This window comes from Drosophila ficusphila, unplaced genomic scaffold (genome assembly GCF_018152265.1).
Source record: "Drosophila ficusphila isolate 14025-0441.05 unplaced genomic scaffold, ASM1815226v1 contig_106, whole genome shotgun sequence".
NCBI lineage: Eukaryota > Metazoa > Arthropoda > Insecta > Diptera > Drosophilidae > Drosophila > Drosophila ficusphila.
Genome location: NW_025063993.1, coordinates 2,396,798 through 2,420,066, shown reverse-complemented (window position 1 = coordinate 2,420,066; position 23,269 = coordinate 2,396,798). Strand labels below are relative to the sequence as shown.

Sequence of the window (23,269 nt, the reverse complement as noted above, 5' to 3'; positions counted from 1 at the left end):
TGTCGCGCACGCGCATAAACTTTTCAGCCGGGGATCACTAAGCCAGTTAGCTCTTTAAGAGGGAATTGCCCCCAAAACTGAGACAGTTTTTGGTAAATGTTAAACGTAAACATTATGGCTGCAGAAATAGAAATTTCCCAGGCAAAGTAAACAAATAAAGAGGTTCAATGCCAGCATGGAAAAATAAAGATTCACATCTAAACTACTATTTTTTTTGCATCCATAGTGTTCACGAAAAACAATCCGTTTGGGAAAAGGAAATGTCAAATCTTTAAGAATAATTTTTAAAAACTAAAAACGATGTTGAAAAGTTGTACAAGGTTATCGCTCTCCTTGGCAACATTTTTAGGGGTTCAAACCCCTACCAAAAAACGCCGCAGAGCGGTAAAATTGAATTGAAACTGTTCGTTTTTTTCGTATTCGTATTTTTTTTAAATCGAAAACACCCCCCCAAATTAAATTTAACTTTTGGCTGCCCATACATATGTTTTTTGTTTACAAAATTTATTATTCTGTATATGATGAAAAGCTGGTTATGTTTAATAGTCACCGAAATTCTTTTATTTTTTTTATAGTTTTCACGGCTAACATGTCCCAATCAGTTAAAAAGTGTTATTAGAAAAAAACTTAAAAATGAAAATGAACAGAAATGTTCTAAAAATCTCACAATTTAAAAGGACAAATTTTTTATTTCTCAAACCTAAACGATCATATAGTAGATCCGTTGAAAAGTATTGGCTCAGTGAAATCGTTTAAAGATAACCATCAAAACGCTGCCACCAAGAGTTCAGAGTTGTCAATAAAAATTAATTGCAATTTTATTGCCACAGAAGCCAGCTCTTGCATACAAAGTACTCTACGCATGCCCCTGAAATGCTTAGAAAACACTAAACTATTAAATGGCACTAGCTAACATGGATACAAAAATTACTCGCAAAAATATGAAGTTATAATAAAAATGCGCCTGCTGAGTCAGCGTACAAATTATGTATGTATATTTAATGATTTTAATCTTTTATATACATAATGAAAGTGAAGTGCGATTTGAACCAGAAACTTTTACAATACCTTTTTCTTTACCAACGATTCAAGTGACCTAATTTCGCAAGGCAACACAAAAACAAAAACAAAACAATATTAATTCAATTTTGCGCCAATTGATGCTGCAGGCACCTTAAATGTTAATAAATGCAGAGCACGTGCGAACAGCTGTAAACTGGATCCATAAACCCAACTTCTTTTTTCAGTTCGAACTGCTGCCTTCTTCATTACAAAGCCTAAGAGTATGCCTTAACTTTTGAGTTTTAATTTAATAGTTTACCTATTCTCATTCGTTAATGGATAAGTTCAGATTTTGTGATTTGCTTAAGGGTATACAAAAAAATAAAATATTTTTAAGATAGACGACGGTATCGTGTAATTTAAATTTTCCAATTAAATTATGCTAAGAGTACGGAAAAAACAGTGTCGCCGAATCGCAAAAGATGCAATGGCGCAGTCCCAGTGGAAACGTGTATTTAATATGTAGCTGTTAGTACCCCTCATATTTCCCCCAAATTTCACCATATGTTTTTTTGAAGTTTACTGGTATATTTTTGCGTTCTCCAAACGGTCACACCATGCCGGCTTTCTGAGCATCCCAATTTTGTATTCCCAAAAGACGCGAATTAATATGCAAAATGTATCCCGTGAGCTCACAAAAGAGGTCCTGGACATTCGCCAACGAGGGTCAACTGATGGCCTTTCGCGTGGAGCAGAACAACAAGTACGTCGAGGACCACGAAGCGGAGGCGCAGGGGCGCGACCTTGAGGAGCACTTCCTTACACCCGCGGAGGAGCGCCTGTTGCTGAAGCAGTACGAGATTTACCTCTTCGACTTCTGCCGCCGCTTTGATCCCCCGATGCCGAAATGCGTGGTGGGCACGGCCTTCCACTACTTTAAAAGATTCTATTTGAACAACACACCGATGGATTACCACCCCAAGGAGATTCTGTAAGATTTTTATTTTTCCAAAGATTCACTATTGAGGAATTCTTAATTTTCAGAAGCTATAAAATATTCTTTTATACTGATATTTTTATTTTTTAGAGCTACATGTGTGTTTGTCGCCTGCAAAGTAGAGGAGTTCAACGTATCCATCAACCAATTCGTCAACAATATCAAGGGCGACAGGAATAAGGCCACAGATATTGTGTTATCCAACGAATTACTTCTTATTGGACAACTCAACTATTACCTCACCATACACAATCCGTTCAGACCCATTGAGGGTTTCCTAATAGATATAAAAGTATGTTTTTGATTTTATTTTGTCAGATCCTTAACTAGTTCTATTTTTAGACCCGCAGCAAAATGCAAAATCCTGAGAGGTTACGCCCACATATTGAAAGCTTTATTGATTCCACTTTCTACACGGATGCGTGTCTCCTGCACACGCCGTCCCAGATTGCATTGGCTGCAGTTCTTCACGCTGCGAGCAGAGAGCAAGAGAATCTCGATAGCTATGTTACGGACTTACTATTTGTTTCCGCCAGGGATAAGTTACCCGGGCTCATAGACGCCGTGAGAAGTAAGTAGATAATTTAAAAAAGTATAGAGTAAAATGTTTATCACATTTTGATTGACAGAAATCCGTATTATGGTGAAGCAATATCAGCAACCGGATCGGGAAAAGGTTAAAGCTATCGAGAAAAAGTTAGATAAGTGCCGCAATCAGGCAAATAATCCGGATAGCGAATTGTAAGATAAAATAGCAAATCATGCGTCCCATTTTTTTAATATTTGCTTTTTGGTAAAGGTACAAGGAGCGCTTACGCCGTTTGTACACCGATGAGGATGATATGCCCGCAGAAGATGCCTCATTCCACATAGCTGATGTGAGCTCGGATACATCAGCTATGAATATCAGTCAATAGTTTTTAAAAATATTTATTTTTATTGAAGTGTGTTCAATTTAAAAGATTTTTCTCGAGATTAAAGTTTCTAAAAACAGAAAATATTTAAAATATCTTTGATTTGATAGTTGTTTTTTTTTTTTTTTCTTTGTATTGGTCTACCATATAATATAATAACTAATCAAAAACACGTAATAAAAAGATTTTAGATAATGTATTTATGGGGGGCATTCTTAAATGTAATTTGGAAAAGAGCACGACAGTGTGGTGACCACTCAAATTTAAGATTTTTTGCTTGCAGTCTACGGTCACACTGCACTGAAAAGAAAACAATACAAGCGGAAAAAAAACAAATAACGGAAAAAAGAATAATGCAACATATATTGCCTTCACTGGATGTCCTTTTCCTTGGTTTACCAGGTCACTACTCAGTGGCACTGATAACTCTGCTCCTGTGCGTTTTAATCGCCTTCTATTTCGCAAATTTTTTTAAGGGCAAAACCGTAGGTGTATTAAAACAAGAGCATCTTTTTGTTACTGCCTTGGTTTTTTTACTGTCAGGAATTGGAGGACGAGGGATTAGGAGCTGACGAGCCGCGTGATGAAGAGGATTTCGAGTCGAGAACGCCCCAGGGAGAGGAAACCGATGACGATGAGGCCTACGAGGAAAACTCCACCGAAAGTGAAGTGGAGTTCCTAGAGGAGCAGCGACCCGGCCAGAACTACAACCACCTGATGGGCCAGCTAAAGGCCAAGAGGCTTCAGCACAAGATGGAGAAAACCCTGACTCCCAGCCAGATCGAGGAGGAGCGCCGAATCGAGCGGGAGCAGCTAGCAGCCATCTTTGATCTCTTGCGTAAACAGGAGGCGGAGTTAAACCTCCAGGATCGAATCAGCGATCAGGATCTCAAGCAGCAAGTGCGGCTCTACCGCTAAAGAAGAGATCAGAAAGCTCAGCTTACCTGAAAGCGGAAACTCGTGTGATCTATAAGTTAAATGTTTAAATCCCCGATTTGCTAGCTTAATCCGAATAACTGATACAAAAACATTTAAAAAGTGGTACATTTTTTATTTAGTAATAGCTCCATTAACAATGTTAAAAGGTATTCTATTAGTTTCGAATTTAAGCCTTAGTAACTCAAATTACTCCATATTGGTTTAAGACTTACAAGTAAGCGATATATGCATTTTCCAATCCATATATGAATCTTTTGAACAAAATGTTTTAGCAGCCTAAAATAACTAACATTTTCATATAATTAGCTGCCAAATATGTTGGTTGGTTTTAAACAGTACTTACATAGCATTAGTTTCTTTACATAAAAATATTTGGGCAAGGAATGTATCGCTGTATTAATTGAAGCTAATAAATATTTTTGTTCGACCAAAAATACTTTCATATTCCAATGCCTTGAATGACGAGGCAAAATGTTTAGATTGTTAAGGGATTAATAGCAATCAAATTTAATGAAACTGTCTGAAATGATTCCCAAAATCTTCTTGTCAAAAAAGAGTTAAAAAATTTATATTTTTATTATAAAACGAAAATTAAAGTGATCATTAAATGCGTATTTTAAAATAGTGCAGTTTCTGTATTGGAAAAAGGCGGCATCCTCAAACAATCCTAGAAACAACATACATATGTACACACAATAATTCTTTAAGCGTCTTTGTTTGAAAAAGGTCTATCTCACAGGAACTAATTAGGATTGAAAACTTGGGGCTCTTTTAAGTCTTGCCGGCAAACCCACTGTTGTTTTCGTTCTGATTTGGTCTGTTTAACAAAACTCCCTGTAAGTCGTACCAACACATAATTAACTTAACGGAAAATAAAATTGATCAACACACCTTCGTTCACGCCACTCAATTTTCCTGTCATGTATTTTCCAAAATATTTTAGTACTAAAATGTTTTTAAATTCACGTGGAGCAGAAATTTTGTTGCAGTTCTAAATACGTTCGGTTTGGTTTGGTTGATTGTTAAACGTGTCGTTGTGGCGCCAATGCATGTTGACTATCGTTCATCGATACACTGCGTACACGGCAACCGTGTGTGACCACAAGCACCCAAATCCGTTGACCAACACTGACTGCAGCAGAACACGGCAGACAGCAAAAACAACAACACCGAAGTGCGTGTTCCCGTGTGTGTGTGCGTGTGAGATTGGAAGACAATGGCTGCAGCTGCGGATCTGGTTGTTCCTACCCTTGCCAGTGAGTATAATCCGGGTGAGACCTGGTTCCTAGGGTCACCCGATTGCTCCGCTTCCCGTTGGGCATCGAAAGCATCGTTTCCCATGCAGACGGCAGCGAGAGAAGCCCCAAATTGCGCGACCTCGTGTTTCCACCTGCTAATCGAGGCCATTTCATGCTTGTCGTCCACAGTTCGCTCTAGCGTGGCCGTAGAGTTGTGGTCCTCAGCGGGCCCCAAGCAGCCCTACGAGCACAAGCCCCACCTGCCCCGCGAAGAGACGAAGAGCTCCCGCTCGATCTGCTTCAGCGCCGATGGCCGGTACTTCGCATACTCCAACGGCCAGGGTGTCAAGGTGCTCGAGACGAGCAAGGCTACCACCGCCAGCTGGCCGGTGAAGTGCGTCTTGCCCAGGCCTAAGGCCTTCTACCTCCAGTTCTCGCCACGTGGCAGCTATCTGTGCACCTGGGAGCACTATGCCATCACGAAGGACCGCCCGGAAGGGTCGCCCAACCTACTCGTCTACGAGGTGGCCACCGGCGCCGAGGTGTTCGCCATCGTCCAGAAGAACCAGACGGACTGGCAGCCCTCCTGGTCAGCGGACGAGTCCATTTTCGCCATGGTTGTCGGAGGTGAGGCGCTCTTCTACGACCTCGGAGCGGGAGCTGACAAGGGTTTCGCCTCCACGTCGCGCAAGATCGGAGGCAGTCGTGGCGGTATGCTGTCGCTGGGTCCGGGCAACTGCCCACCTTTTCTTGCTTTCTACACGCCGGGCGCCAAGGGCGCACCTTCCATGTGCAAGCTGTACAAGTATCCAGCGCTGGGACAGAACCAGACTGTCGCTTGCAAGAGTTTCTTTCAGGCGGACCGCGTCGAGATGCTGTGGAACAAGCGAGGCAGCGGACTACTGCTTCTGACCAGCACGGAGGTGGATAAGAGTGGTGCTTCCTACTATGGCAACCAGGCGGTGCACTTCATGGCCACCAAGGGCGACACCTGTTCCGTGCCCCTTTCCAAGGAGGGCCCAGTGCACTGCGTCAAGTGGAGTCCCAAGGCAACAGAGTTTGTTGTCGTGTACGGGTTCATGCCCTCAAAGGCGGCCCTCTACAACCTCAAGTGCGATGTAATTTTCGACTTCGGAGAAGGCCCACGCAACTGTGCCTACTTCAATCCGTTCGGAAACCTCATAGTGCTCGCTGGCTTCGGCAATCTGCCTGGAGCCGTTGAGGTTTGGGATGTGTCCAAACGCGAGAAGCTGGCGAACCTCAAGTGCGCCGACACCACGGTCTTCGAGTGGCATCCCAACGGGGAATGGTTCGTAACCGCCACGACAGCGCCGAGGCTGCGCATCAGCAACGGGTGAGTGGATTAGACAAGGCGTAGAATGTGAAATGATAGCTATAACTCTCATGCAGGTTCAAGGTGTACCACTACTCAGGAGCCCTGCTCCACGAGACCATGTGGCCGCAGGGCCAAGAGCTTCTGGGCATCGAGTGGCAGCAGTTCGCGGACAAAACGTTTAGCGAGCCCAAGATCACCAAGGCCAAGCACGAGGGCATCAAGTCCAGCCAGCCGGAAGCCAGCAAGAAGGCCTACACACCGCCCCATCTGCGGCTGCTAAAGGAAGGCAAGAACCCGGAGAAGTATCTGCCCCAGCCGACTATTCCCGGACTGGCCCCGGCAGCAGCAGCAGGTAATGCGACGCGCAAGTTCTGGCACAGGCAGTACGACCTGGACAACCCGATCATGCGGCGTGGCGAGCAGACTCAGTGCCAGCTGGTGGTGGCCAACGGGCGCGAGGGTCCGGCAACTACCGGCTCCTCGACCAGCCGGTCCAACCGGCGCTATCGGCCCTACCAGCATAAACGCTACTAGGGTACAGCTTGCCAGCTACTCTCACCCATTTCTCACACATTTTGTATTAATATGACATTAGGATAAGGGACTAACGCAACGCGGCCGTAAGTAGGCTCGGCTGTGTGTTTGCTAATTGCTGTTTGCATTTCTACTCGGCCTGCAGGTGGTGCCAACGGAAACAAACGTAACAACAAGAACAAGGCCCGGAGCGCAAGAAAGGATGGCAACGTTGTGAACGGCGGCGAAGCGGACTCTGCCCCGGCTGAGGCGTCTGAACCAAGTGCTCCGAATGCCCAGCAGGCGCTAGTGTCCATCGCTGGAGAGGAGCAGGGGCAGCGGCCCACTCCCAGACACAAGTTCCAGCAGGACAACGCGGCCGATCAGCAGCAAAGTCCACCGGGGCAGGCCAATGGGCAGAACGTCAGCGAGAAGGATCGCAAGATTCGCAGCGTCGCCAAGAAGCTGTCGGACATCAAGAAGCTAAAGGTGCGCCGCAGTCAGGGCGAGAGCCTGGAGCTGAACCAACTGAACAAGATTAAAATGGAAGCACAGTACCTGGACGAGCTTAAGGCTCTTAAGCTGTCTGCCTAGGGGCACGATGATAGCGATTATGAAGACGACTAGAGGAAGGATAAGAGATGCGAGGAGTAATTGCTCTTGTGATTGTGATACACCACCTCTTCTCACCTCCACTCCATTGAGACCTCCTGTCCGTCCCCTTCCTGCTGTTCTGCGCTCATTTTGCGGCGCCCACTTGCCGCAATATGTTTCTAGTTAAAAACATTTTTCTACTATTGTGATTTCTTAACTATTTTTGGCAAAAACAAACAGTAACTCCTAAACAATACAAATTTATGTACCAAATTGTGCTACCGAGTAAATAAAGATGTTTCCACCAAGATCGTGAGTGGGATTCACTGCTCCCAATTTGATTTCTTCTTGACAAACTTCTCCTGTCCGTTTTCCTGGACCGCCACATAATAACCCAGACTTTCGTACTTGTATCGCATGTAGGCAATGTAACCAAAGACTCCGGCGACGGCGGTCAATCCAAGACCCATTACGATTTTGTTCTGGCATGAAAATTTTAAAATACACTTATGTAGACCCAAAAGGTATCCTTTGATCTTATGGAATCCATACCGGTTTCGTGTACAACTCAAAGTTGATCAGTCGGAAAACTCCGGTACTTCGCATGGATCGGATGCCATCGCCTGGATTCTGCGGCTTGCCTTCACTCATCGTGTCCTCGAATTCCGAACCAATAACCGGTAGAATTATTGCACAATGAAATTGTAAATAAACATGTGAAAATATTCGACCATTGGGCAGTGTGACCCTCTCAGCGAAAAAACCTGTGAATACGGAATACAGTGAAGCTTGTCCTAATGGTAGGTGTCTGTAAAATAGTTTGCTTCCCGTTGTAAAAACTATAAAAATTACATATTTTATGTGAATTGATACGCACAGTCATTTACCAAAATAATTAGCAAAATTTTTAATGTATAACAGACTCCTGAAGCGTTAAACAATGCTGTCAAACTACACATGAACAAATAATGCATTTATGTATTTATGTTAAGTTTTCTCCTCTTTTCAGCAATTTCAAGATAAAGAAGCTCCCGCTTCGCACTTAAAGTTTTCATTTCTTCCAGGTGCTTTTCCTGTGCTCTTAAATTTTCTTGCTCGTAGAAAGTTCGTTGCGCCCGTATTAAAAGCAATTTTTCCTTTTGAAACAAACTGCTAATATAATTTTTTCTTCGCAGTGACTTTTCCGACGGGGATGGGAAAACCAATTTGACCTCAGAAGATGTCGAATTACCAGACTTAAAAGTAAAACATTTATCGGAGATTTCCTCACCAAGTTCGATGTCATTCATGGGATCTGCGCATGTTAAGTTATTACCTTTTAAAATAATAAACGTACATTACTTACAATCGCTGTCAGAGTTTTCTTCACCAGAATCTTCATCTCCAAGTATTTCGCTTAATTTTTCAAAGATGGTTGGTTTTGAGGGAGGCTGTCCATACGGAAGCCCGGCTTGTAGTTTTTTTTTTAAAGTCTCGTACTTGGCTCTTAAACTATGACCAGAACGGTTTACTCCAGACTTGCTCGAATAAACGGTAGCCAGATTTTCCCAGGCCAGTTCTTTTTCTTTCCAGGTCGCAGCATCAGCTTTTTTGTTTTCGAAGATCTTTCTTTGTTCGGCCGCTAAAGTAATGAGCAAAAACTCTTCCTCGGTTGAAAATTTTTGAGCCCGCTTACATTTGTTTTTCTGACTTTCCATTTGAACTGTTGTTTAACCACTTGGGGATTTTCCATTTACAAAGTGCTGGGCAATATGCAAACTAGATTTATACCTTATCTGCAGTTGTAACAGATATTCTTTAAAGTGTCGATATATGCTCTACGTTGTTTAGACTTATGCTAAACTAGAAAGAATTTATCCTTGCAATGCATTATACCTCTTAGTTAAAATTAAACCTGATAGTTAAGTTGATGCAGACGATATTCTTTTTGCCGTTCACAGTACAATTTTGTTGAGGATACTCTTGCCGCCTGGCTATTTTATAGCTAAGTATCCCTAAAAAGTATCAATAAAAAAATAAACGTCCAGGTAAATGCGCTTAATGAATCAGTTGTGTAAAATATAATTAAATGTTTCGTTTACTTCATTTGTTTTCAATTATGTAACAAATAGAAAGAAGCACCAATCAGACGAGTCGACTCTATGAACATCGAAACCAAAAGATTTCAATAAGTTGACACGCCTATTGAAATTGTTATCTGAGTAACGGTTAAGTAAAGCAAATTTGTTGGGTTTTGTGCAACATAATTTTTAATAATAAATATTTATATATATCTATGTTTGTATATTCACAAATTTAAGGGCAGTCAAATTCAAATTGGTAGCCGCGGTCCACGAAGCTAAGCCCCCGTTCCGAGTCGACGGGAAAATCGGCTGTGAAAACAATATACCCCCGATATTCCGGAGAGCTTTTGAGATTCTGTGTGGAGACATGGATTAGAAAGAAAAAAATATAATTGACCGCTAAATAGCTACCGCTTTGTCCACGAAATCCTCGAAACCACTTAGCTCATAATAGAGCAATAGAGGTGGATTCCGTCCGGATCCTGGCTTCTGTTTGTACGGTTCTCGCTGCTTAAGGACACTCAATGCGCGGGTTAGAAACTTTGGCGTAAGGTCGCGGCAATAGGATACGTCCAGATGCTCCAGCCTTGGACAGAGTTCCACAAATTTGAGGAGTGTGTCGTCGCTCAGATCGTTCCAGTTGCGAAGGCAGAGCAGCTGAAGGTCTATCATACAGGTGTAGCGCTCCAAGTAGTCGGCCGGATGTGTCCAGCTGCAAATGGCCAGGCGCCTCAGCCTCCGGTGCGTCCAAATGGGCAGCTTCTCATCCCAGCCCGGTTCCAGGGGCATGTAGTAGCCGTCCACGGCGAAGCCCACAATGTCCTTGGCCTTGCGCTCCATAATCTCGTAGAACTCGCTCACTTCGCGGATCTTGTGGTCGTAACTATCCGGACTGACCAGCGGGGGGATGTGCCACTCGTTGTCCAGCAGCACCACCAGTTGTCTAAGAGAGGGCAACTCTAGAACGGCGCCCAGGATGGGCTTTAAGGTGGCCAGGTTCAGCTTCAGAACAGAAAGGTTCCTGAGGCTCTGCACACAGTTTCCCAGCTGCAGTTTGCTGATCATATCGTATGTTCGAATGTCTAGAACCCGAAGGTCATCTAGCTTGCTATAGGGTAAATGAAAGGTGAGCGGCGAAAATTTTAGCCGTGTAGAATATCCACTCACTGGCACACCTCATCCAGGTATTCCTGCTGCAGCTCATACGCCTTGTGCTGATCCTCGTACAGGTGCAACTCCTGCAGATGTTGGAAGTGGGACAGGTACCGCCCATCAATAGGCGTGGTGAGTCGTAGCTTTCTCAATCCCGGCAGCAACTGGGCCAGTTTGCGAATGCTTCGGTTCGAGGGATAGCAGTCGACGTCCTCAGGATCGTAGTAGAAGCTGGTTACCCGAGGCAGTTCCGCGATTTGCATTTCATCAAGATCTTTGAGCAGGGCGCACAGACAGCTGCTGACGCACATTTCCTTGACGTGTGGTCGCATCTGGGTGAGAAAGTATACCAGATCCTCGTAGTTCGGCAGTAGTTCCCGCCACTTGTCCAAATCTAGTTGCTCGTAGGCACGGCTTGTACGCCACTTGGCTAGGCAGATGTGTCGCAGTCGCTGGCACGTCCTGGCAAAGGACACTTCGGTTGGCAGGTCCTGCAGGCGGTCGAAAATCTCGTCCAGACAGTCGTCGTTGAGCCGAAGGATCTGTGAAACCGGCTCCATGGTCTTGGCCCGTGGAGGATTCACGCTACCGGGTGCGAAATGACTGTAGGGATCAAATTTGGCACCCGTTAAGGGAGGTGTTTCTATCCAAAAGCTTTTCTCTGGATCCTTCCAACGCAACGCAATTGAATAACAAACAAAAATACGATTTTATCTTCGTTCCCTGCAGTGTGACCGGGCCCGGACCGCCGGGTTAGCCCTTAGAAATAAGGTCACACGAAAATAGTTTGTTATTTGAAAAGTTTTCTTAAATGTTGTCGCAAATAAACTTACCCAGCTGATAAGTTGATAACAATAACGCGGAAATATCCCTACTAATCTGCGAAATGTTTTACGATTGGGACTTCAAAATAATAACATTTTTCATTAACAAAAAAATAATATAATTTCTATATTTTCCAAATACATAAATGAAACATTGGAGCACCTAACGTCATTATAGTGATAATAATATACATATGTATGTATGTTTGCTCCTGTATGCATTTTGGTAGTATAAATATTTGTCTAGATATAACAGAACTATAATCTTGTCGATATTAATGAAGTACAGATAATAGTTTTATATCCAATTTAATGCGATTTTATAGTTTTTTTTATATTCATAAATTATAATTAATTTACTTGTTTTGTTTTTTTAATTATTTATGTATAATTGTTTTCTTAATCAGTTCACATCGTTTTATTAAGCAGGCCATACTATCACATTTTGAATTTCTTGAAACCGGTAGTTACTGTATTTTACGTGTTGTGTAACTTTTTAACACTAAGTAATGCAGGATTGCCAGACCGCAGGCTACCGGCAAACGTTGCCATATTTGTGATTACTTAAAACACGTGTGTGTGAGCATTCTTTTTTGTGTGAACGAGCGTGAGGCCAGGAATTTCTTGTGGTCGAAAAATATAGAAAAATAGTTTAATCAAACATGACGGACCTGCTACAGATAGCCGATGCAATCGTTCTGGAGTACCTTCAGTCAAAGGACAAGAACCTGGCCAAGGTTTTCCAACAGAAGACGAAGGCGGTGAGTTTTAATGCACGGCGGCAAGTGCAATGTGTCCGGTCCGAATGCACCAAATACCTATGGCTGTCTGCATAAGCAGTACAAGATAAACAATTTGTATTCCAGATCGGTCCACGAGTTTCATTTTGAGCCATCCACTTGCCTTTTCAAGCCTTCCCTATGACCACGTGTTTTATAACCAACATTTCCATATTTCCTATTGACAGGCCAGCGTTGCTAAAAACACGCCGAAGCTGAGTGAGATTCTGCAGTTTTACCAGACCAAGAGCTCCACCAAGATCCCGGCCATCAAGAAAGCCGCGGGGGGCAGCAGCGACGACAGCGATTCTGATTCTGAGGAGGAGGCGGCGCCAAAGAAGCCAACAGCTGCATTGACAAACGGCAAGGCCGCCAAGCCCGCAGCTTCCTCTAGCAGCGGTGACAGCAGCTCCGAGGAGGAGCAGAAGCCAGTCGCAAAGGCCAAGGCGGCTCCAGCTGCCAAGAAGGCGGCCTCCAGCAGTGAGGACAGCAGTTCAGAGGAGGAACAGAAGCCAGTGGCAAAGGCAGCGCCGGCCAAGGCGGCTCCAGCTGCCAAAAAAGCAGCCTCCAGCAGTGAGGATAGCAGTTCAGAGGAAGAAGATAAGCCCGCTGTCAAAGCTACGCCGGCTAAAACTGCTCCCGCCACAAAGAAAGATTCCAGCAGCGACGACAGCAGCTCTGAAGAAGAAGCTAAGCCAGCCGTGAAGCCAGCAGCCAAGGCTGCACCGGTCAAGAGGGCCGCATCCTCGAGCGAGGATAGCGATTCCGAGGATGATGAGAAGCCCGCAGCAAAGGTTCCCGTCAAGGCAGCCCCAGCAAAGAAGGCAGCTTCTTCCAGTGAAGACAGCTCCTCGGAAGATGAGCCACCCAAGAAGGTGGCCGCTCCAGCAAAGGCTGCTCCCGCCAAGAAGGCCGAAAGCTCCAGTGAGGACAGTTCTTCAGAGGACGAGGCTCCCAAAAAGGCAATACCTGCAAAGGCCTCGCCTGTGAAGGCAACACCTGCCAAAAAGGCCGCTTCTTCCAGTGAGGACAGTTCCTCGGAAGAGGAGGCTCCTAAGAAAGCTGCTGCCCCGCCAAAGCCGACACAAGCCAAGAAAGCCGACACGTCCAGTGAGGACAGTGACTCGGATGAAGAGGAAGCCACCAAGAAGCCGGTCGCTAAACCTGTCGCTAAGGCTACTCCCGCCAAGAAGGCCGACTCCGAAGATTCTTCGGATGACAGCGACAGCTCTGAGGACGAAAAGCCTGCGAAGGCTGCTGCTCCCAAGGCTCCGGCCAAGGCTGCCTCTTCGAGCAGCGATGACTCTAGTGACGATGAGACACCTGCGGTGAAGCCAGCTGTCAAGAAGACGGCTGCTCCCGCCAAGAAGGAGGAAAGCAGCAGTGACGACAGCGACTCTGGCGAGGAGTCCGGCGAGGTGAAGGCCAATCCGGTGGCTAATGGCGGAGCGAAGCCTGGTCAGAAGCGCAAGCTGAGTGGTGGCGACCAGGACGAGGCCACTCCCAACAAGAAGTACAACAACTTTGTTAAATCGGGAGAACAGCAGGTGAGCTGGGCTTTCTTTTAACTAATCATAATTTCTACTTCTTAATATTAAATAGAACCATGCAAACAATCACATTCCAACTGAAAACATTCACAAAGTTCTTTAAAAAAAAATCAGTTTTGAATAGCTCTGAGTTTTTTTGGGTACAAAATTGCTAGACTTGATTTAAAGCAACGACTTATTAATGCCCTAATATGTGTAAATACAAATTTTCCGTCTGCGTTCCGAGCTTCAGCCCCGTAGAATTGGTTCCCCTTGTCCGAATCCTATCAACAGAGTTGATATTTCAATTTCTTGACGTTCGCAGAATAATGGTTTTACCTCCACACCCACCAACAATAACGGCCGAAATAATCAGTTGAACAACAGCGGAGGGGGAAGTGGCAGAAGACGGTCGCCCTTCCGGCGGGTGCGCACAGAAGATGTGCTAGTGGACTCTCGCGTTCAGGACATGTCTTTCGAGGCGAAGGTGAGTGCTGCAATGGATTTGAGTCGCGCGCGTGTGTGTGTTTGCGGAGAGGGCTGAGCAGCGGGCGGGGAAGGGAGAGGGCTTTCCGAGAGGCTAAGAAGGGGGCGACACACAAATTAGCAAGATGCGCCGCGAAGAAAACTCAAATCACTTGTGGCACTTTCCTGAACATTTTTATGCCTGCCTGTCAAATCGTTGCTAATTTGTGTTTTGCCCTCTTCGGCGTTTCTCTTCCTTCCAGGACAATGGCTTCAAAAAGCACGGTGGCAAGGGCGGCACCGGGTTCTCCGGGCGGCCTGATCGCAGCACCTGGGAGACCAACAAGAATAGAGGAGAGGATGGCGGCGAGGGCGGTGGCTTCAAGAAGATTGGCGATCGCAAGAGCTTTGGCGGCTTCGACAACAACCAGCGAGGAGGACGCGGAGGCCGAGGTGGCGGACGTGGAGGCGGCGGTGGTTTCGGCGGACGCGGAGGTGGCGGAGGAGGCTTCGGCGGACGCGGAGGTGGTGGTGGCGGCTTCGGCGGACGCGGTGGTGGCGGCCGTGGAGGTGGACGCGGTGGCGGTGGACGAGGGGGCGGACGCGGCGGTGGATTTGGCAACAAGTCCTTCGACTCGTCGGCGCCAAAGCCAAACAAAAAGATCACCTTCGACAATTAGAGCTAGTTAAGATAAAGCCACCCACCCGCAAACAAACACACACACTCGCAGATGTGTTAACAAATTAACATGTTTATATTATTCGTAAACCACTTTAGAAAAACGCTGCGGGCTCTTGGGGCGAGCGGGCCAACCTTGACCTGAAGCACACGCGCGGCAAGTCCTTCAAACACGAAAAGACCAAGAAGAAGCGCGGCAGCTATCGAGGCGGCCAAATTGACACCGGAGTCAATTCAATAAAATTTGACTAGATTTATACATACATCCTATGAAATAATCAATATTCTAACGAATACGTTTAGTCAGTAAGCAAGCGGAGTAACTATGTAGAATAGTTTCTTTATGCAATAATTTCGCCAACATGTAAAATCTTTCCAAACTTTTGATTGGACTCGATAAAGTCCGCTATTTTTAGATCCTAAGTTTTACGTGAAGTGATTCACTGCGAACTGGCGGTCAATAAAACCGTGACCAAGAGATAATTACCTTTTTATCCTTTTTTTCTCACCCTATATAACTTATGATTTTGCGTATAAAACCCTTCCTTTGGCTGATCTGTCTGGATTACGCTGGAGGACTTTTCGCCAAATTTGTGAACCTTTTTAGATTGTAATAATTTTGTTTTCATCGTAATTTGTTAATCTTAATTTTAAAAAGGTTTACTAAAAATCGAAAAACAAAGGAATTGCCAGACGAAGGGTTTATTATTTCACCTAGTGTGTAAGACATTTTTTATTAGTTTGTGGTGATATCCAATTTATGGTTGCCTGTTGTAAAATCCGTCAGAACTTCAATATGTAAAAGTTAAACAAACTTTAGTTCCACTTAAGTAAGATGAAATGAAATACACACATTTTTTGTAAACCTCAAGTGGTTTTTTAACTAATCCGTTTCTATATCCTAATCCTCTATATCCTTTCTATATACCTGAAACAATGTGTGTGACTTAGAGGTACTTCAAAGTTCTAAATCGTACAAATTAATAAGAAAGGAAGCTAGCTTTGACTTGCCGAAGCTTATATACCCTTGCAGTCATTAATATGTCAAACACAGTGACGGATTTGGATTTTCAATCGGGGGGGTTTTCGATTGAACAAAATTTTTCAGTGTAAATCTCGTCTCTGGAATTTATATGTTAATCTCGGGAATTAACTTTATATCAGTTCATATATATTTCTAATTATTCTAAAATTATTCAATTATAAATGAATAGTTTCAATTCAACTTTACCGCTCTGCAAATGCAGACCTGCAGAGACTGCGTTCTTTTTTGGGTTTTTTTTTTTTTTTTTTGGGGTTTGAACCTTAAAACCCCCACGTCTGACCGCAGCCAAAGCATTCGTGCGTTGTCTAATAAATTGAACATTAACAAAGAAAAATTTGGGTGAAGATGGTGCCGAAATTTCCCACCGATTAACAAAAAAACGAGCGAAAATCAATTTGCGAAGATCTGTTGTCCCGCATTGAGAACGAGGCCAACAATTGGATAAGTCGAGTAGTCACTGGAGATGAAATTTGCTGGATATTTGAATATGACCCTGAGACCCGCAGACAAAATCAGCAACGAAAGCCAGGATGTCGTTAATAATTTTTTTCGATATTCGCGGCATTGTCCATACGAAATATGTTACTGAAGGCCGAACAGTGACTGGACTCTTCGATGTTGGCGTCCTGGAGCGCCTGGAGGCCATTCCAACGTTGCCGCAGCCACCCTATAGCCCCCTGCGACTTTTTCTTATTCCCTAAAATAAAGTCATACCGTAAGGGAATACATCATTCCGGCGTAGTACAGGAGGTCAAGAAAACCGTGACGAAGGTACTGAACGGTCTAAGGTCGAAGGATTACCAAGGGTGCTTCCAATCGTGGGAGCAACGTTGTGTAGAATAAGAGGAAGACTATTGTGAAGGTCGATAGTACACTTTCGATTCAAACTTAATTTTCTCCCCTGCTTAGTACAATTTCTATCAAAAAACAATGAGCTAGTAAAAAAAAGAGTTGTTTTGAAATTTAAATATTTATTAATATGAATTTGATGCTTACGTTATGTGTAACTAGGTTTCAATTTATCTCTTTATGATCCTTCACATTTAGTAATCAAATGTATTGTCAAGTGTTTGCTTTCACATACATAGGTGTGTATATCAACGCGCATTAATATAGTTTCTTACTGGAAAGGGTCCAACAAAATACAAAACATCGTTAAAGATTAAAACAAAAGGCGGGTTGTGGGTGTAATTATAAATCATATAATTAAATAATCACATTGCGTTTAAATCGTATGTAAAAATAATGATATTACATAGTATTCGATTAAAATATCCATGTCACGGTGTGTTTGTGGTTCGAAAGGTATCAGCATATCAATTTACAAACTTTTTCGAGGCATTCCCATGGTTGTTTCGAGATTCTTGGAGTGTGTGTACAAGTTGTAGCTTCTGAACTAGGTTGGTATTCCAGGGTAGTGGTTTGGGATGGGTTTTAAAAATATTTCAACAAAATACATTTATATATTTTTATATAGTTAGTAGTTATATGAGATTCCTGTCGGGTTTCTTGCTTCTCCTAACCATCGGCCCACTCCCCATTCATTTCCTATTTTATACTCCTTATTCGTTCATGTACGGATAGTTGACGTCGCGCAGGGGCACAAAGGTCTCCTTGATGGACTGGGGAGAGGTCCATCGCAGGATATAATGGGGACCGCCGGCCTTGTCATTGGTGCCGGACATTCGACCGCCGCCGAAAGGCTGCTGGCCCACCACGGACCCAGTCGACTTGTCGTTAATGTAGAAGTTTCCAGCGGCCATTTTGAACTCCTGCAGAGCGCATTTGACGAAATCCCTGTAACAAAATGGCATGAAATGGAGAAAGTCGCCGGCAAAGACTCTTCTTACTCGTCCTGGCCGAATACTGCTCCGGTTAAAGCGAACTTGGTTGAGGTGTGCACCAGCTTCATGGTCTCAAGCAAGTCCGACTCCTTGTACACATAGATCGACAGCACGGGTCCGAAAATCTCCTCGGTCATGATACGGTCCTTGGGATCCTTGCTTAGGACAATGGTCGGGTTGACATAGTACCCCTTGCTGTCTGAGTACGTGCCGCCGGCGAGAATCTCCAAGTTGGAGGACTTTTTGGCATGCTCAATGTAGCCAGTAATGCGTTTAAATGCTTTGTCATCAATCACAGCAGACGTGAAGCTGCAGAAGTCTTGAACGTCTCCGATCTTCAACTTAGACGCCTCGCACAATAAGCCCTCCTTGATCTGCAGAAAAGGGGATTCAATCGATCAGTTTACGTTGCTCATAGTTATCGTATGCATTCTCATGTTACCTGTGGCCACAGTGACTCGGGCACATACATGCGCGAGCAGGCGGAACACTTCTGACCGCAGTACTCAAATGCCGAGCGTATCGTGGATGTCACCACCGACTGAACATCGGCGGAAGCATGCACAAAGTGGAAATTCTTGCCGCCACATTCACCAATCAAGCGGGGAAAGTTAACATAGTTGTCAATGTTGTTGCCAACCTGCTTCCACAGGCGATTAAAGGTTCTGTTGTCGGAAGGAGTGGGTTTGAATGGGGAAAATCAATAGATTGGCAATTACTTACGGCACAGAGCCGGTGAAATTGATGCCGGCCAGGTGGGGACTGGCGGTAATCGTGTCGCCAAACACGGGCCCATCGGCCGGCACAAAGTTAACGACTCCATCGGGCACTCCCGCCTCACGCATAATTTTGAAAATTAGCCAGTTGGAGAGCATGGCTGTGTCCGAAGGCTTCCACAGCACACCATTTCCCTGCAAGGAGAAAGGTAGTTGGTTAATTTATTGGAAGTTTTAGGTCGTAGGAATAGTATACCATCAGCGCTGGCGTGTAGGACAAGTTGCCGCCAATGGCCGTAAAGTTAAAGGGGCTGACAGCGGCGATGAAGCCATCAATGCCACGATAACGCAAGGAGTTCTTTGTGACCTTAATGTCCTCGCTGATGGGCTGATACTTAGTGACCTCCTTCAAAAAATAGGCATTCATTCTGCGGGATAAAACAAATAAATGATTTATCATTATGGAAGCAACTGCAAATTTTTTAACACAATAAACAAGGACTTCCCATGAATAACATATTCATAAAAAACATAGTTTTTCATGTTATGGAGTTTAACTTAGAATTTTTGTATAAATAGATCTTGTTCCATAGTACTATTGGGTCGGGATTATAACTTGGAATATCAAAAATTAAAAGCAGCAAATTACTTTTACACTTGTTGAGCATTAATTACATGGCTGAACTCACCGAATAAAGTCGATCAGCTCCGCTGCAGAATCGATTTCCGCTTGTATAGCCGTTTTGGACTGGCCCAACATGGTGGCGGCATTTAGTTCCTGGCGGTATGTCGTCGCCATTAGATCAGCTGCCTTCTCCCAGATCTTCAGGCGGTCCGCAATGGACACGCGGTCCCACTTGGGCTGCGTCTCCACGGCTGTTTTAATGGCCTTCTCAATGAGCTTCTTGTCGGCATAGTAAAAGGTGGCCAGCTTGTGTTGGTGGTCATGGGGCATAACCTGGTACCGCACATCCGACGTTTTGTACTCCTTGCCTCCGATCACGATTGGGATCTCCTCGCAACTCGAGGCCGTGCCCTTCAGAGCCTGCTCAAGGTCCTTGCGCTCCTTCGAGTCCTTGCGGTACGTCAGGATAGGTTCATTTACGATCGGAAAGTCCTTTAGTTTTAGGGCCGGTATTACAGAACCCAGACTTCGGGTGCAACTGCACATAAAAATTGTTATATTATTAATATTGGTGTGTTTAAGTAAACAACTCCCTCAAAAGTAAATTATAATATTCTATATAACAGTTATAATGGTAATGAAAACGGAAAAAATTAAAAAAAAAAACGAATTTCAATATGTATATGTTTTATTGTTCAAAAAAATATCTTTAAAAATTTTTAAGACAAAGGTGTATTATTTTGGATTTATCTTGCTCAACATTAAACAGATTAGATAACTCTTCTTTTTATTAATGCACAGGTAAAAGCTCTGAAAATCGCTAGAAGATTATCGATTTAAACATACTTTTTAAGCCCGGGTTGCTGCAGACTGGACCATCTGATGGAGGAACTTCGCAGCATTTGCAACATCTTGTCGGGATTTGGGGGCCTGCCTCCTTCGCTGCCGGATTATATAAGGTGTCTCGCTAAAGTCTTCGTCGTCGTTGTCGGCTCGTGGCAACTTATGTAGCTATCTGCGCGACGAGCAAGTGAAACGAACAAACTTTTGATTACTAGTCATTTATCAGCAACCTTGACAATTCGTTGGGGGTCCGCGCCGAGTCGCGTGATTTTGATAAGCAGCCAAACGTGAACTACCCGACACACGCCCCCCGAGATAAGGGAACACTGCGTGGCGAAATTGTACGTACCGGCCAGAGAATCTAAAAAAACTTGGGCAGTTTGACAATTGACTTATCTTTGCTTAGGTTATTTTCTTTTTATCGATATCTAAGTTCTCTTTCCCACTCACACTCGCTCATACAAAAGCGCTTTTATGTACAAACAGAACACTACATTTTGACGAGCATCAGCTGTTCTGTCTACAATACGCACAGTGGGATATATTCATTAAAAAGTAATGTTGAATGGGGCTGAATATACACATTTATTTGTTTTATATATTTTTTATCTTTAAATTATTAATTTTTTTCTACCATTGTTAGCATACCGACTACTCCATAAGGAGAGCGATTGAAAAAACATTATAGACATTTTAAATGTTCCTTTTTTTAGCAAAAGTTGTACAGTTTAAGTTGTGAAAGTTTGCCGACTGTTATTGGTTGTGCTTTGGCCCAAAGCCTTGTTTGCCGGGTTATAAAAACATAGATTGCGATCATGTTGTTTTGTTGCAAACCATTTCCACTGTGCGCTGGCTACGGAAATTTCCCATTGGCGAAACCAGAAAGATAGAAAAGGGGCTGAAGAGGGGTCTCGAGCAAAAGTAGTTCTTGTTGTTTTTTAACTGACGCTGCCTTGATTTATGAAATTAAGCGACAAGAACAGTGGGGATGGGGTGCAAAAGAGGCACACAAAAGAAAAAACACCCCACTGTGCGCGTGAGTAGACCCAGTAAGAGGGAAAGAGATGACAGGGAGTGAGGGAGGTGACGAGAATGTGGAGCAAGCACTTTTTAACGTAAGCATACTTTTGCTGTTGTGTCTTCCTCTTTCTTTATTCACTGCTTGTCAAGTGCTTAATAATGTACCATGGGTTGTTAAAGACATTGATTTTTTATACGCCAAAAACAGGCATGTCACGAGATTAATTTTGAGGCCAAATAAAGAAACAAATAAGTTTGCTGCTCAGCTGTAGATACACACGCACACACAGGCGCAATGTAATGCAGCCAGTTTGGTTTGTTTTTGTCATATTTATTGTTGTTGGCCCCAATTACGCAATGCAATTTTTTTTTTTTTGCCGCCTATTGGCCTTCAACTATTACTAGCTATTTTGCCTATTTTTCACCTTAAATTCAACAATTTGACGGTATTTGCTTTGATTTTTGCCTTACTTTGTGTTAGTTTTAAGCGACGGCGGCGGAATTTATGCGAGCGCGCGACGGTTTTTTGTTTTGAGTGTTTTGCGAGACTATTTGGTCAAAAAGGAAGGGGCTGCGGATTTGGCTAACGGCCGGGAGTTATCGGAAGGCCGATACATTCGTGGTCTTTTAGAGTCGCACGCTTCCCAACACTGACGATATGTATCGAGTGCGCGCGAACATTAAAATGAACTTGAAGGAAAATGCTTTTAAATTGTTAAATAAAATATACTTTAAAAATTATGTACTTATTGTTGTTTTTAAGCATTTGCAGCTAAGCTTGTCATTTTTCCTCCGCCTGATTTACGATGCTGGATTTTGAGGCATCTGTTATGCATGAAAGTTTAAAAAAATCTAACATCAAGTAGTTCAAGTTCTACAAATCATATCTAAAAAACTATTTTCGTGTTATTTTATCGATTAAGCCTTAAGCTGTTGACCTCCTTAATATTGCTGGTAATAAATAAAATCCTGAATAAAATTGGTAACTTGACAATTAAATTAATTCAATTGGTTGTTGTATTAAAGAATGTAACTCGTTCAGTTACATCTATCTCTCTTACACGTATTGTCCTCTTATTACAAATTTGGATGTCGATATACTGAAATACCAAAGGACCAAACGACCAATATTTTCAAAATTGGTTTTTTAAGGATATACTGATTTGTTCTTTTTGGGAGTTTTATACAAATGATATATATAATATACCGAATTGTTTGTCTTGTTTTAAATAGACACGACAGCGTGTGTCTTTTTTTAAAAAAAGTGTCAAGTAGCAATCACTCTTAATTTTTATTCCGACTTAAATAACTATTACATTATTTGCGTTGATACACTAACGTAGTAGGAAACTTAACCAAAGTGTATAGTAAAACTAGCTTATTTCGGAGTACCACTCGTCCATCAGCCGTAGTATCCGTTTCCGCCCGCACTGGCTGTCGCGAAGCCCCCACTGCTGCTCGCGTAGGCCACGTCTAGAAAAGAAAGCAGGTCCAAAACACTTGTAGACTATTTGGGTGCAGTTACTTCGAAACACCGAGGTGGATCACTTACTCATGCCGCTGCCGCCGTAGGGATATCCCCCGTAGGGGTACCCGTACTGACCATATCCCCCGCCTCCCCCGAACATCGAGTACGGGTTGTAGGGGTACGAGTAGTAGGGATATCCGCCGTAGCTGTATGGGTATCCGTACAAGCCGCTGCCGTAAAGGTTTCCGTACCCCGATCCCGCCCCCGCACTGGCCCCGCCATAGTAGGGGTATCCGTAATACTGGCACTCCGAAAACTGAAAAAGCGTCGCCACCAGGACCAAACCCAACCAGAGGCAACTGCTCGTCCGTGTCGCTGACATGGTTTTGCTGGATGTGTTTGTCGTGTGTAATCCTCGAACGTTGACTGAATGCAAAACACCAGCATCAACTGTTTTTATAGAGTTCGCCGCCAAATGTTTGCAATTTTTAAAGCACAAAACTCTTTTTTAATGGAGCTTAATCGGCCGCCCATCAGCGACTGCTCGGTTTGCTCGTTCGTGCATAACCCAAGCGGCGTATACGCAATTTTTTGAAATCCGCCTATAAACGCATTTCAAACGTACTTAGTAAGCGTTAACAAAGGAAAAACAAAACAGAACATAGCTATTTGGGCCCTTTTTGG

The 23,269-nt window shown here is 43.8% G+C and overlaps 9 protein-coding genes across 15 annotated transcripts; 4 read left to right on the top strand and 5 right to left on the bottom strand.

Moving 5' to 3' along the window:
* Positions 1–1,601: 1,601 nt before the first annotated feature.
* On the top strand, positions 1,602–2,997 carry LOC108088817 (cyclin-H). Its single transcript, XM_017186785.1, has 5 exons — positions 1,602–1,993; positions 2,090–2,291; positions 2,342–2,570; positions 2,629–2,740; positions 2,799–2,997. The coding sequence occupies exons 1-5, from the start codon at positions 1,680–1,682 to the stop codon at positions 2,914–2,916; spliced, it is 975 nt and encodes a 324-aa protein (XP_017042274.1). The 5' UTR covers positions 1,602–1,679; the 3' UTR covers positions 2,917–2,997.
* Positions 2,998–3,206: 209 nt separating this feature from the next.
* On the top strand, positions 3,207–4,286 carry LOC108088887 (matrix-remodeling-associated protein 7). Its single transcript, XM_017186885.1, has 2 exons — positions 3,207–3,398; positions 3,457–4,286. The coding sequence occupies exons 1-2, from the start codon at positions 3,267–3,269 to the stop codon at positions 3,829–3,831; spliced, it is 507 nt and encodes a 168-aa protein (XP_017042374.1). The 5' UTR covers positions 3,207–3,266; the 3' UTR covers positions 3,832–4,286.
* Positions 4,287–4,809: 523 nt separating this feature from the next.
* On the top strand, positions 4,810–7,869 carry LOC108088886 (eukaryotic translation initiation factor 2A). 2 transcript variants are annotated; one of them, XR_001771251.2, is made up of 4 exons: positions 4,810–5,108; positions 5,280–6,444; positions 6,501–7,046; positions 7,106–7,133. XR_001771251.2 is itself a non-coding variant. In XM_017186884.2 (4 exons), exons 1-4 carry the CDS (start codon positions 5,069–5,071, stop codon positions 7,531–7,533), a joined length of 1,911 nt encoding a protein of 636 aa, XP_017042373.1. In that variant the 5' UTR covers positions 4,813–5,068; the 3' UTR covers positions 7,534–7,869. The 2 variants fall into 2 exon arrangements, 1 of the variants encoding a protein (XP_017042373.1); XM_017186884.2 differs by having other exon boundaries at positions 4,813–5,108; positions 6,501–6,778; positions 7,106–7,869.
* LOC108088888 (small integral membrane protein 8) lies at positions 7,778–8,309 on the bottom strand. Its single transcript, XM_017186886.2, has 2 exons — positions 8,086–8,309; positions 7,778–8,015 (listed from the first exon to the last, which is right to left on the bottom strand). Exons 1-2 carry the CDS (start codon positions 8,182–8,184, stop codon positions 7,857–7,859), a joined length of 258 nt encoding a protein of 85 aa, XP_017042375.1. The 5' UTR covers positions 8,185–8,309; the 3' UTR covers positions 7,778–7,856.
* A 106-nt stretch (positions 8,310–8,415) lies between these two features.
* LOC108088819 lies at positions 8,416–9,452 on the bottom strand. 2 transcript variants are annotated; one of them, XM_043208020.1, is made up of 3 exons: positions 8,879–9,452; positions 8,804–8,827; positions 8,416–8,711 (listed from the first exon to the last, which is right to left on the bottom strand). In XM_043208020.1, the coding sequence occupies exons 1-3, from the start codon at positions 9,228–9,230 to the stop codon at positions 8,686–8,688; spliced, it is 402 nt and encodes a 133-aa protein (XP_043063955.1). In that variant the 5' UTR covers positions 9,231–9,452; the 3' UTR covers positions 8,416–8,685. The 2 variants fall into 2 exon arrangements, with proteins under 2 accessions (XP_043063955.1, XP_017042276.1); XM_017186787.1 differs by having other exon boundaries at positions 8,416–8,827.
* Positions 9,453–9,759: 307 nt separating this feature from the next.
* On the bottom strand, positions 9,760–11,493 carry LOC108088863. Its single transcript, XM_017186842.1, has 3 exons — positions 10,764–11,493; positions 10,008–10,704; positions 9,760–9,951 (listed from the first exon to the last, which is right to left on the bottom strand). The coding sequence occupies exons 1-3, from the start codon at positions 11,306–11,308 to the stop codon at positions 9,829–9,831; spliced, it is 1,365 nt and encodes a 454-aa protein (XP_017042331.1). The 5' UTR covers positions 11,309–11,493; the 3' UTR covers positions 9,760–9,828.
* A 627-nt stretch (positions 11,494–12,120) lies between these two features.
* LOC108088861 (nucleolar protein dao-5) lies at positions 12,121–15,895 on the top strand. 3 transcript variants are annotated; one of them, XM_017186838.2, is made up of 4 exons: positions 12,121–12,333; positions 12,540–13,898; positions 14,206–14,367; positions 14,609–15,241. In XM_017186838.2, the coding sequence occupies exons 1-4, from the start codon at positions 12,235–12,237 to the stop codon at positions 15,023–15,025; spliced, it is 2,037 nt and encodes a 678-aa protein (XP_017042327.1). In that variant the 5' UTR covers positions 12,121–12,234; the 3' UTR covers positions 15,026–15,241. The 3 variants fall into 3 exon arrangements, with proteins under 3 accessions (XP_017042327.1, XP_017042325.1, XP_017042326.1); XM_017186837.2 differs by having other exon boundaries at positions 12,124–12,333; positions 15,124–15,895; XM_017186836.2 differs by lacking the exon at positions 14,206–14,367 and having other exon boundaries at positions 12,123–12,333; positions 14,609–15,283.
* Positions 15,896–17,248: 1,353 nt separating this feature from the next.
* LOC108088862 (delta-1-pyrroline-5-carboxylate dehydrogenase, mitochondrial) lies at positions 17,249–21,701 on the bottom strand. 3 transcript variants are annotated; one of them, XM_017186839.2, is made up of 8 exons: positions 21,589–21,701; positions 20,101–20,269; positions 19,319–19,792; positions 18,886–19,057; positions 18,637–18,824; positions 18,356–18,578; positions 17,920–18,287; positions 17,249–17,866 (listed from the first exon to the last, which is right to left on the bottom strand). In XM_017186839.2, the coding sequence occupies exons 2-8, from the start codon at positions 20,163–20,165 to the stop codon at positions 17,632–17,634; spliced, it is 1,725 nt and encodes a 574-aa protein (XP_017042328.1). In that variant the 5' UTR covers positions 20,166–20,269; positions 21,589–21,701; the 3' UTR covers positions 17,249–17,631. The 3 variants fall into 3 exon arrangements, with proteins under 3 accessions (XP_017042328.1, XP_017042330.1, XP_043064682.1); XM_017186841.2 differs by having other exon boundaries at positions 20,101–20,298; positions 21,589–21,667; XM_043208747.1 differs by lacking the exon at positions 21,589–21,701 and adding an exon at positions 20,447–20,566.
* Positions 21,702–22,389: 688 nt separating this feature from the next.
* On the bottom strand, positions 22,390–23,016 carry LOC108088832 (shematrin-like protein 2). Its single transcript, XM_017186799.1, has 2 exons — positions 22,670–23,016; positions 22,390–22,590 (listed from the first exon to the last, which is right to left on the bottom strand). The coding sequence occupies exons 1-2, from the start codon at positions 22,965–22,967 to the stop codon at positions 22,520–22,522; spliced, it is 369 nt and encodes a 122-aa protein (XP_017042288.1). The 5' UTR covers positions 22,968–23,016; the 3' UTR covers positions 22,390–22,519.
* Positions 23,017–23,269: the final 253 nt, after the last annotated feature.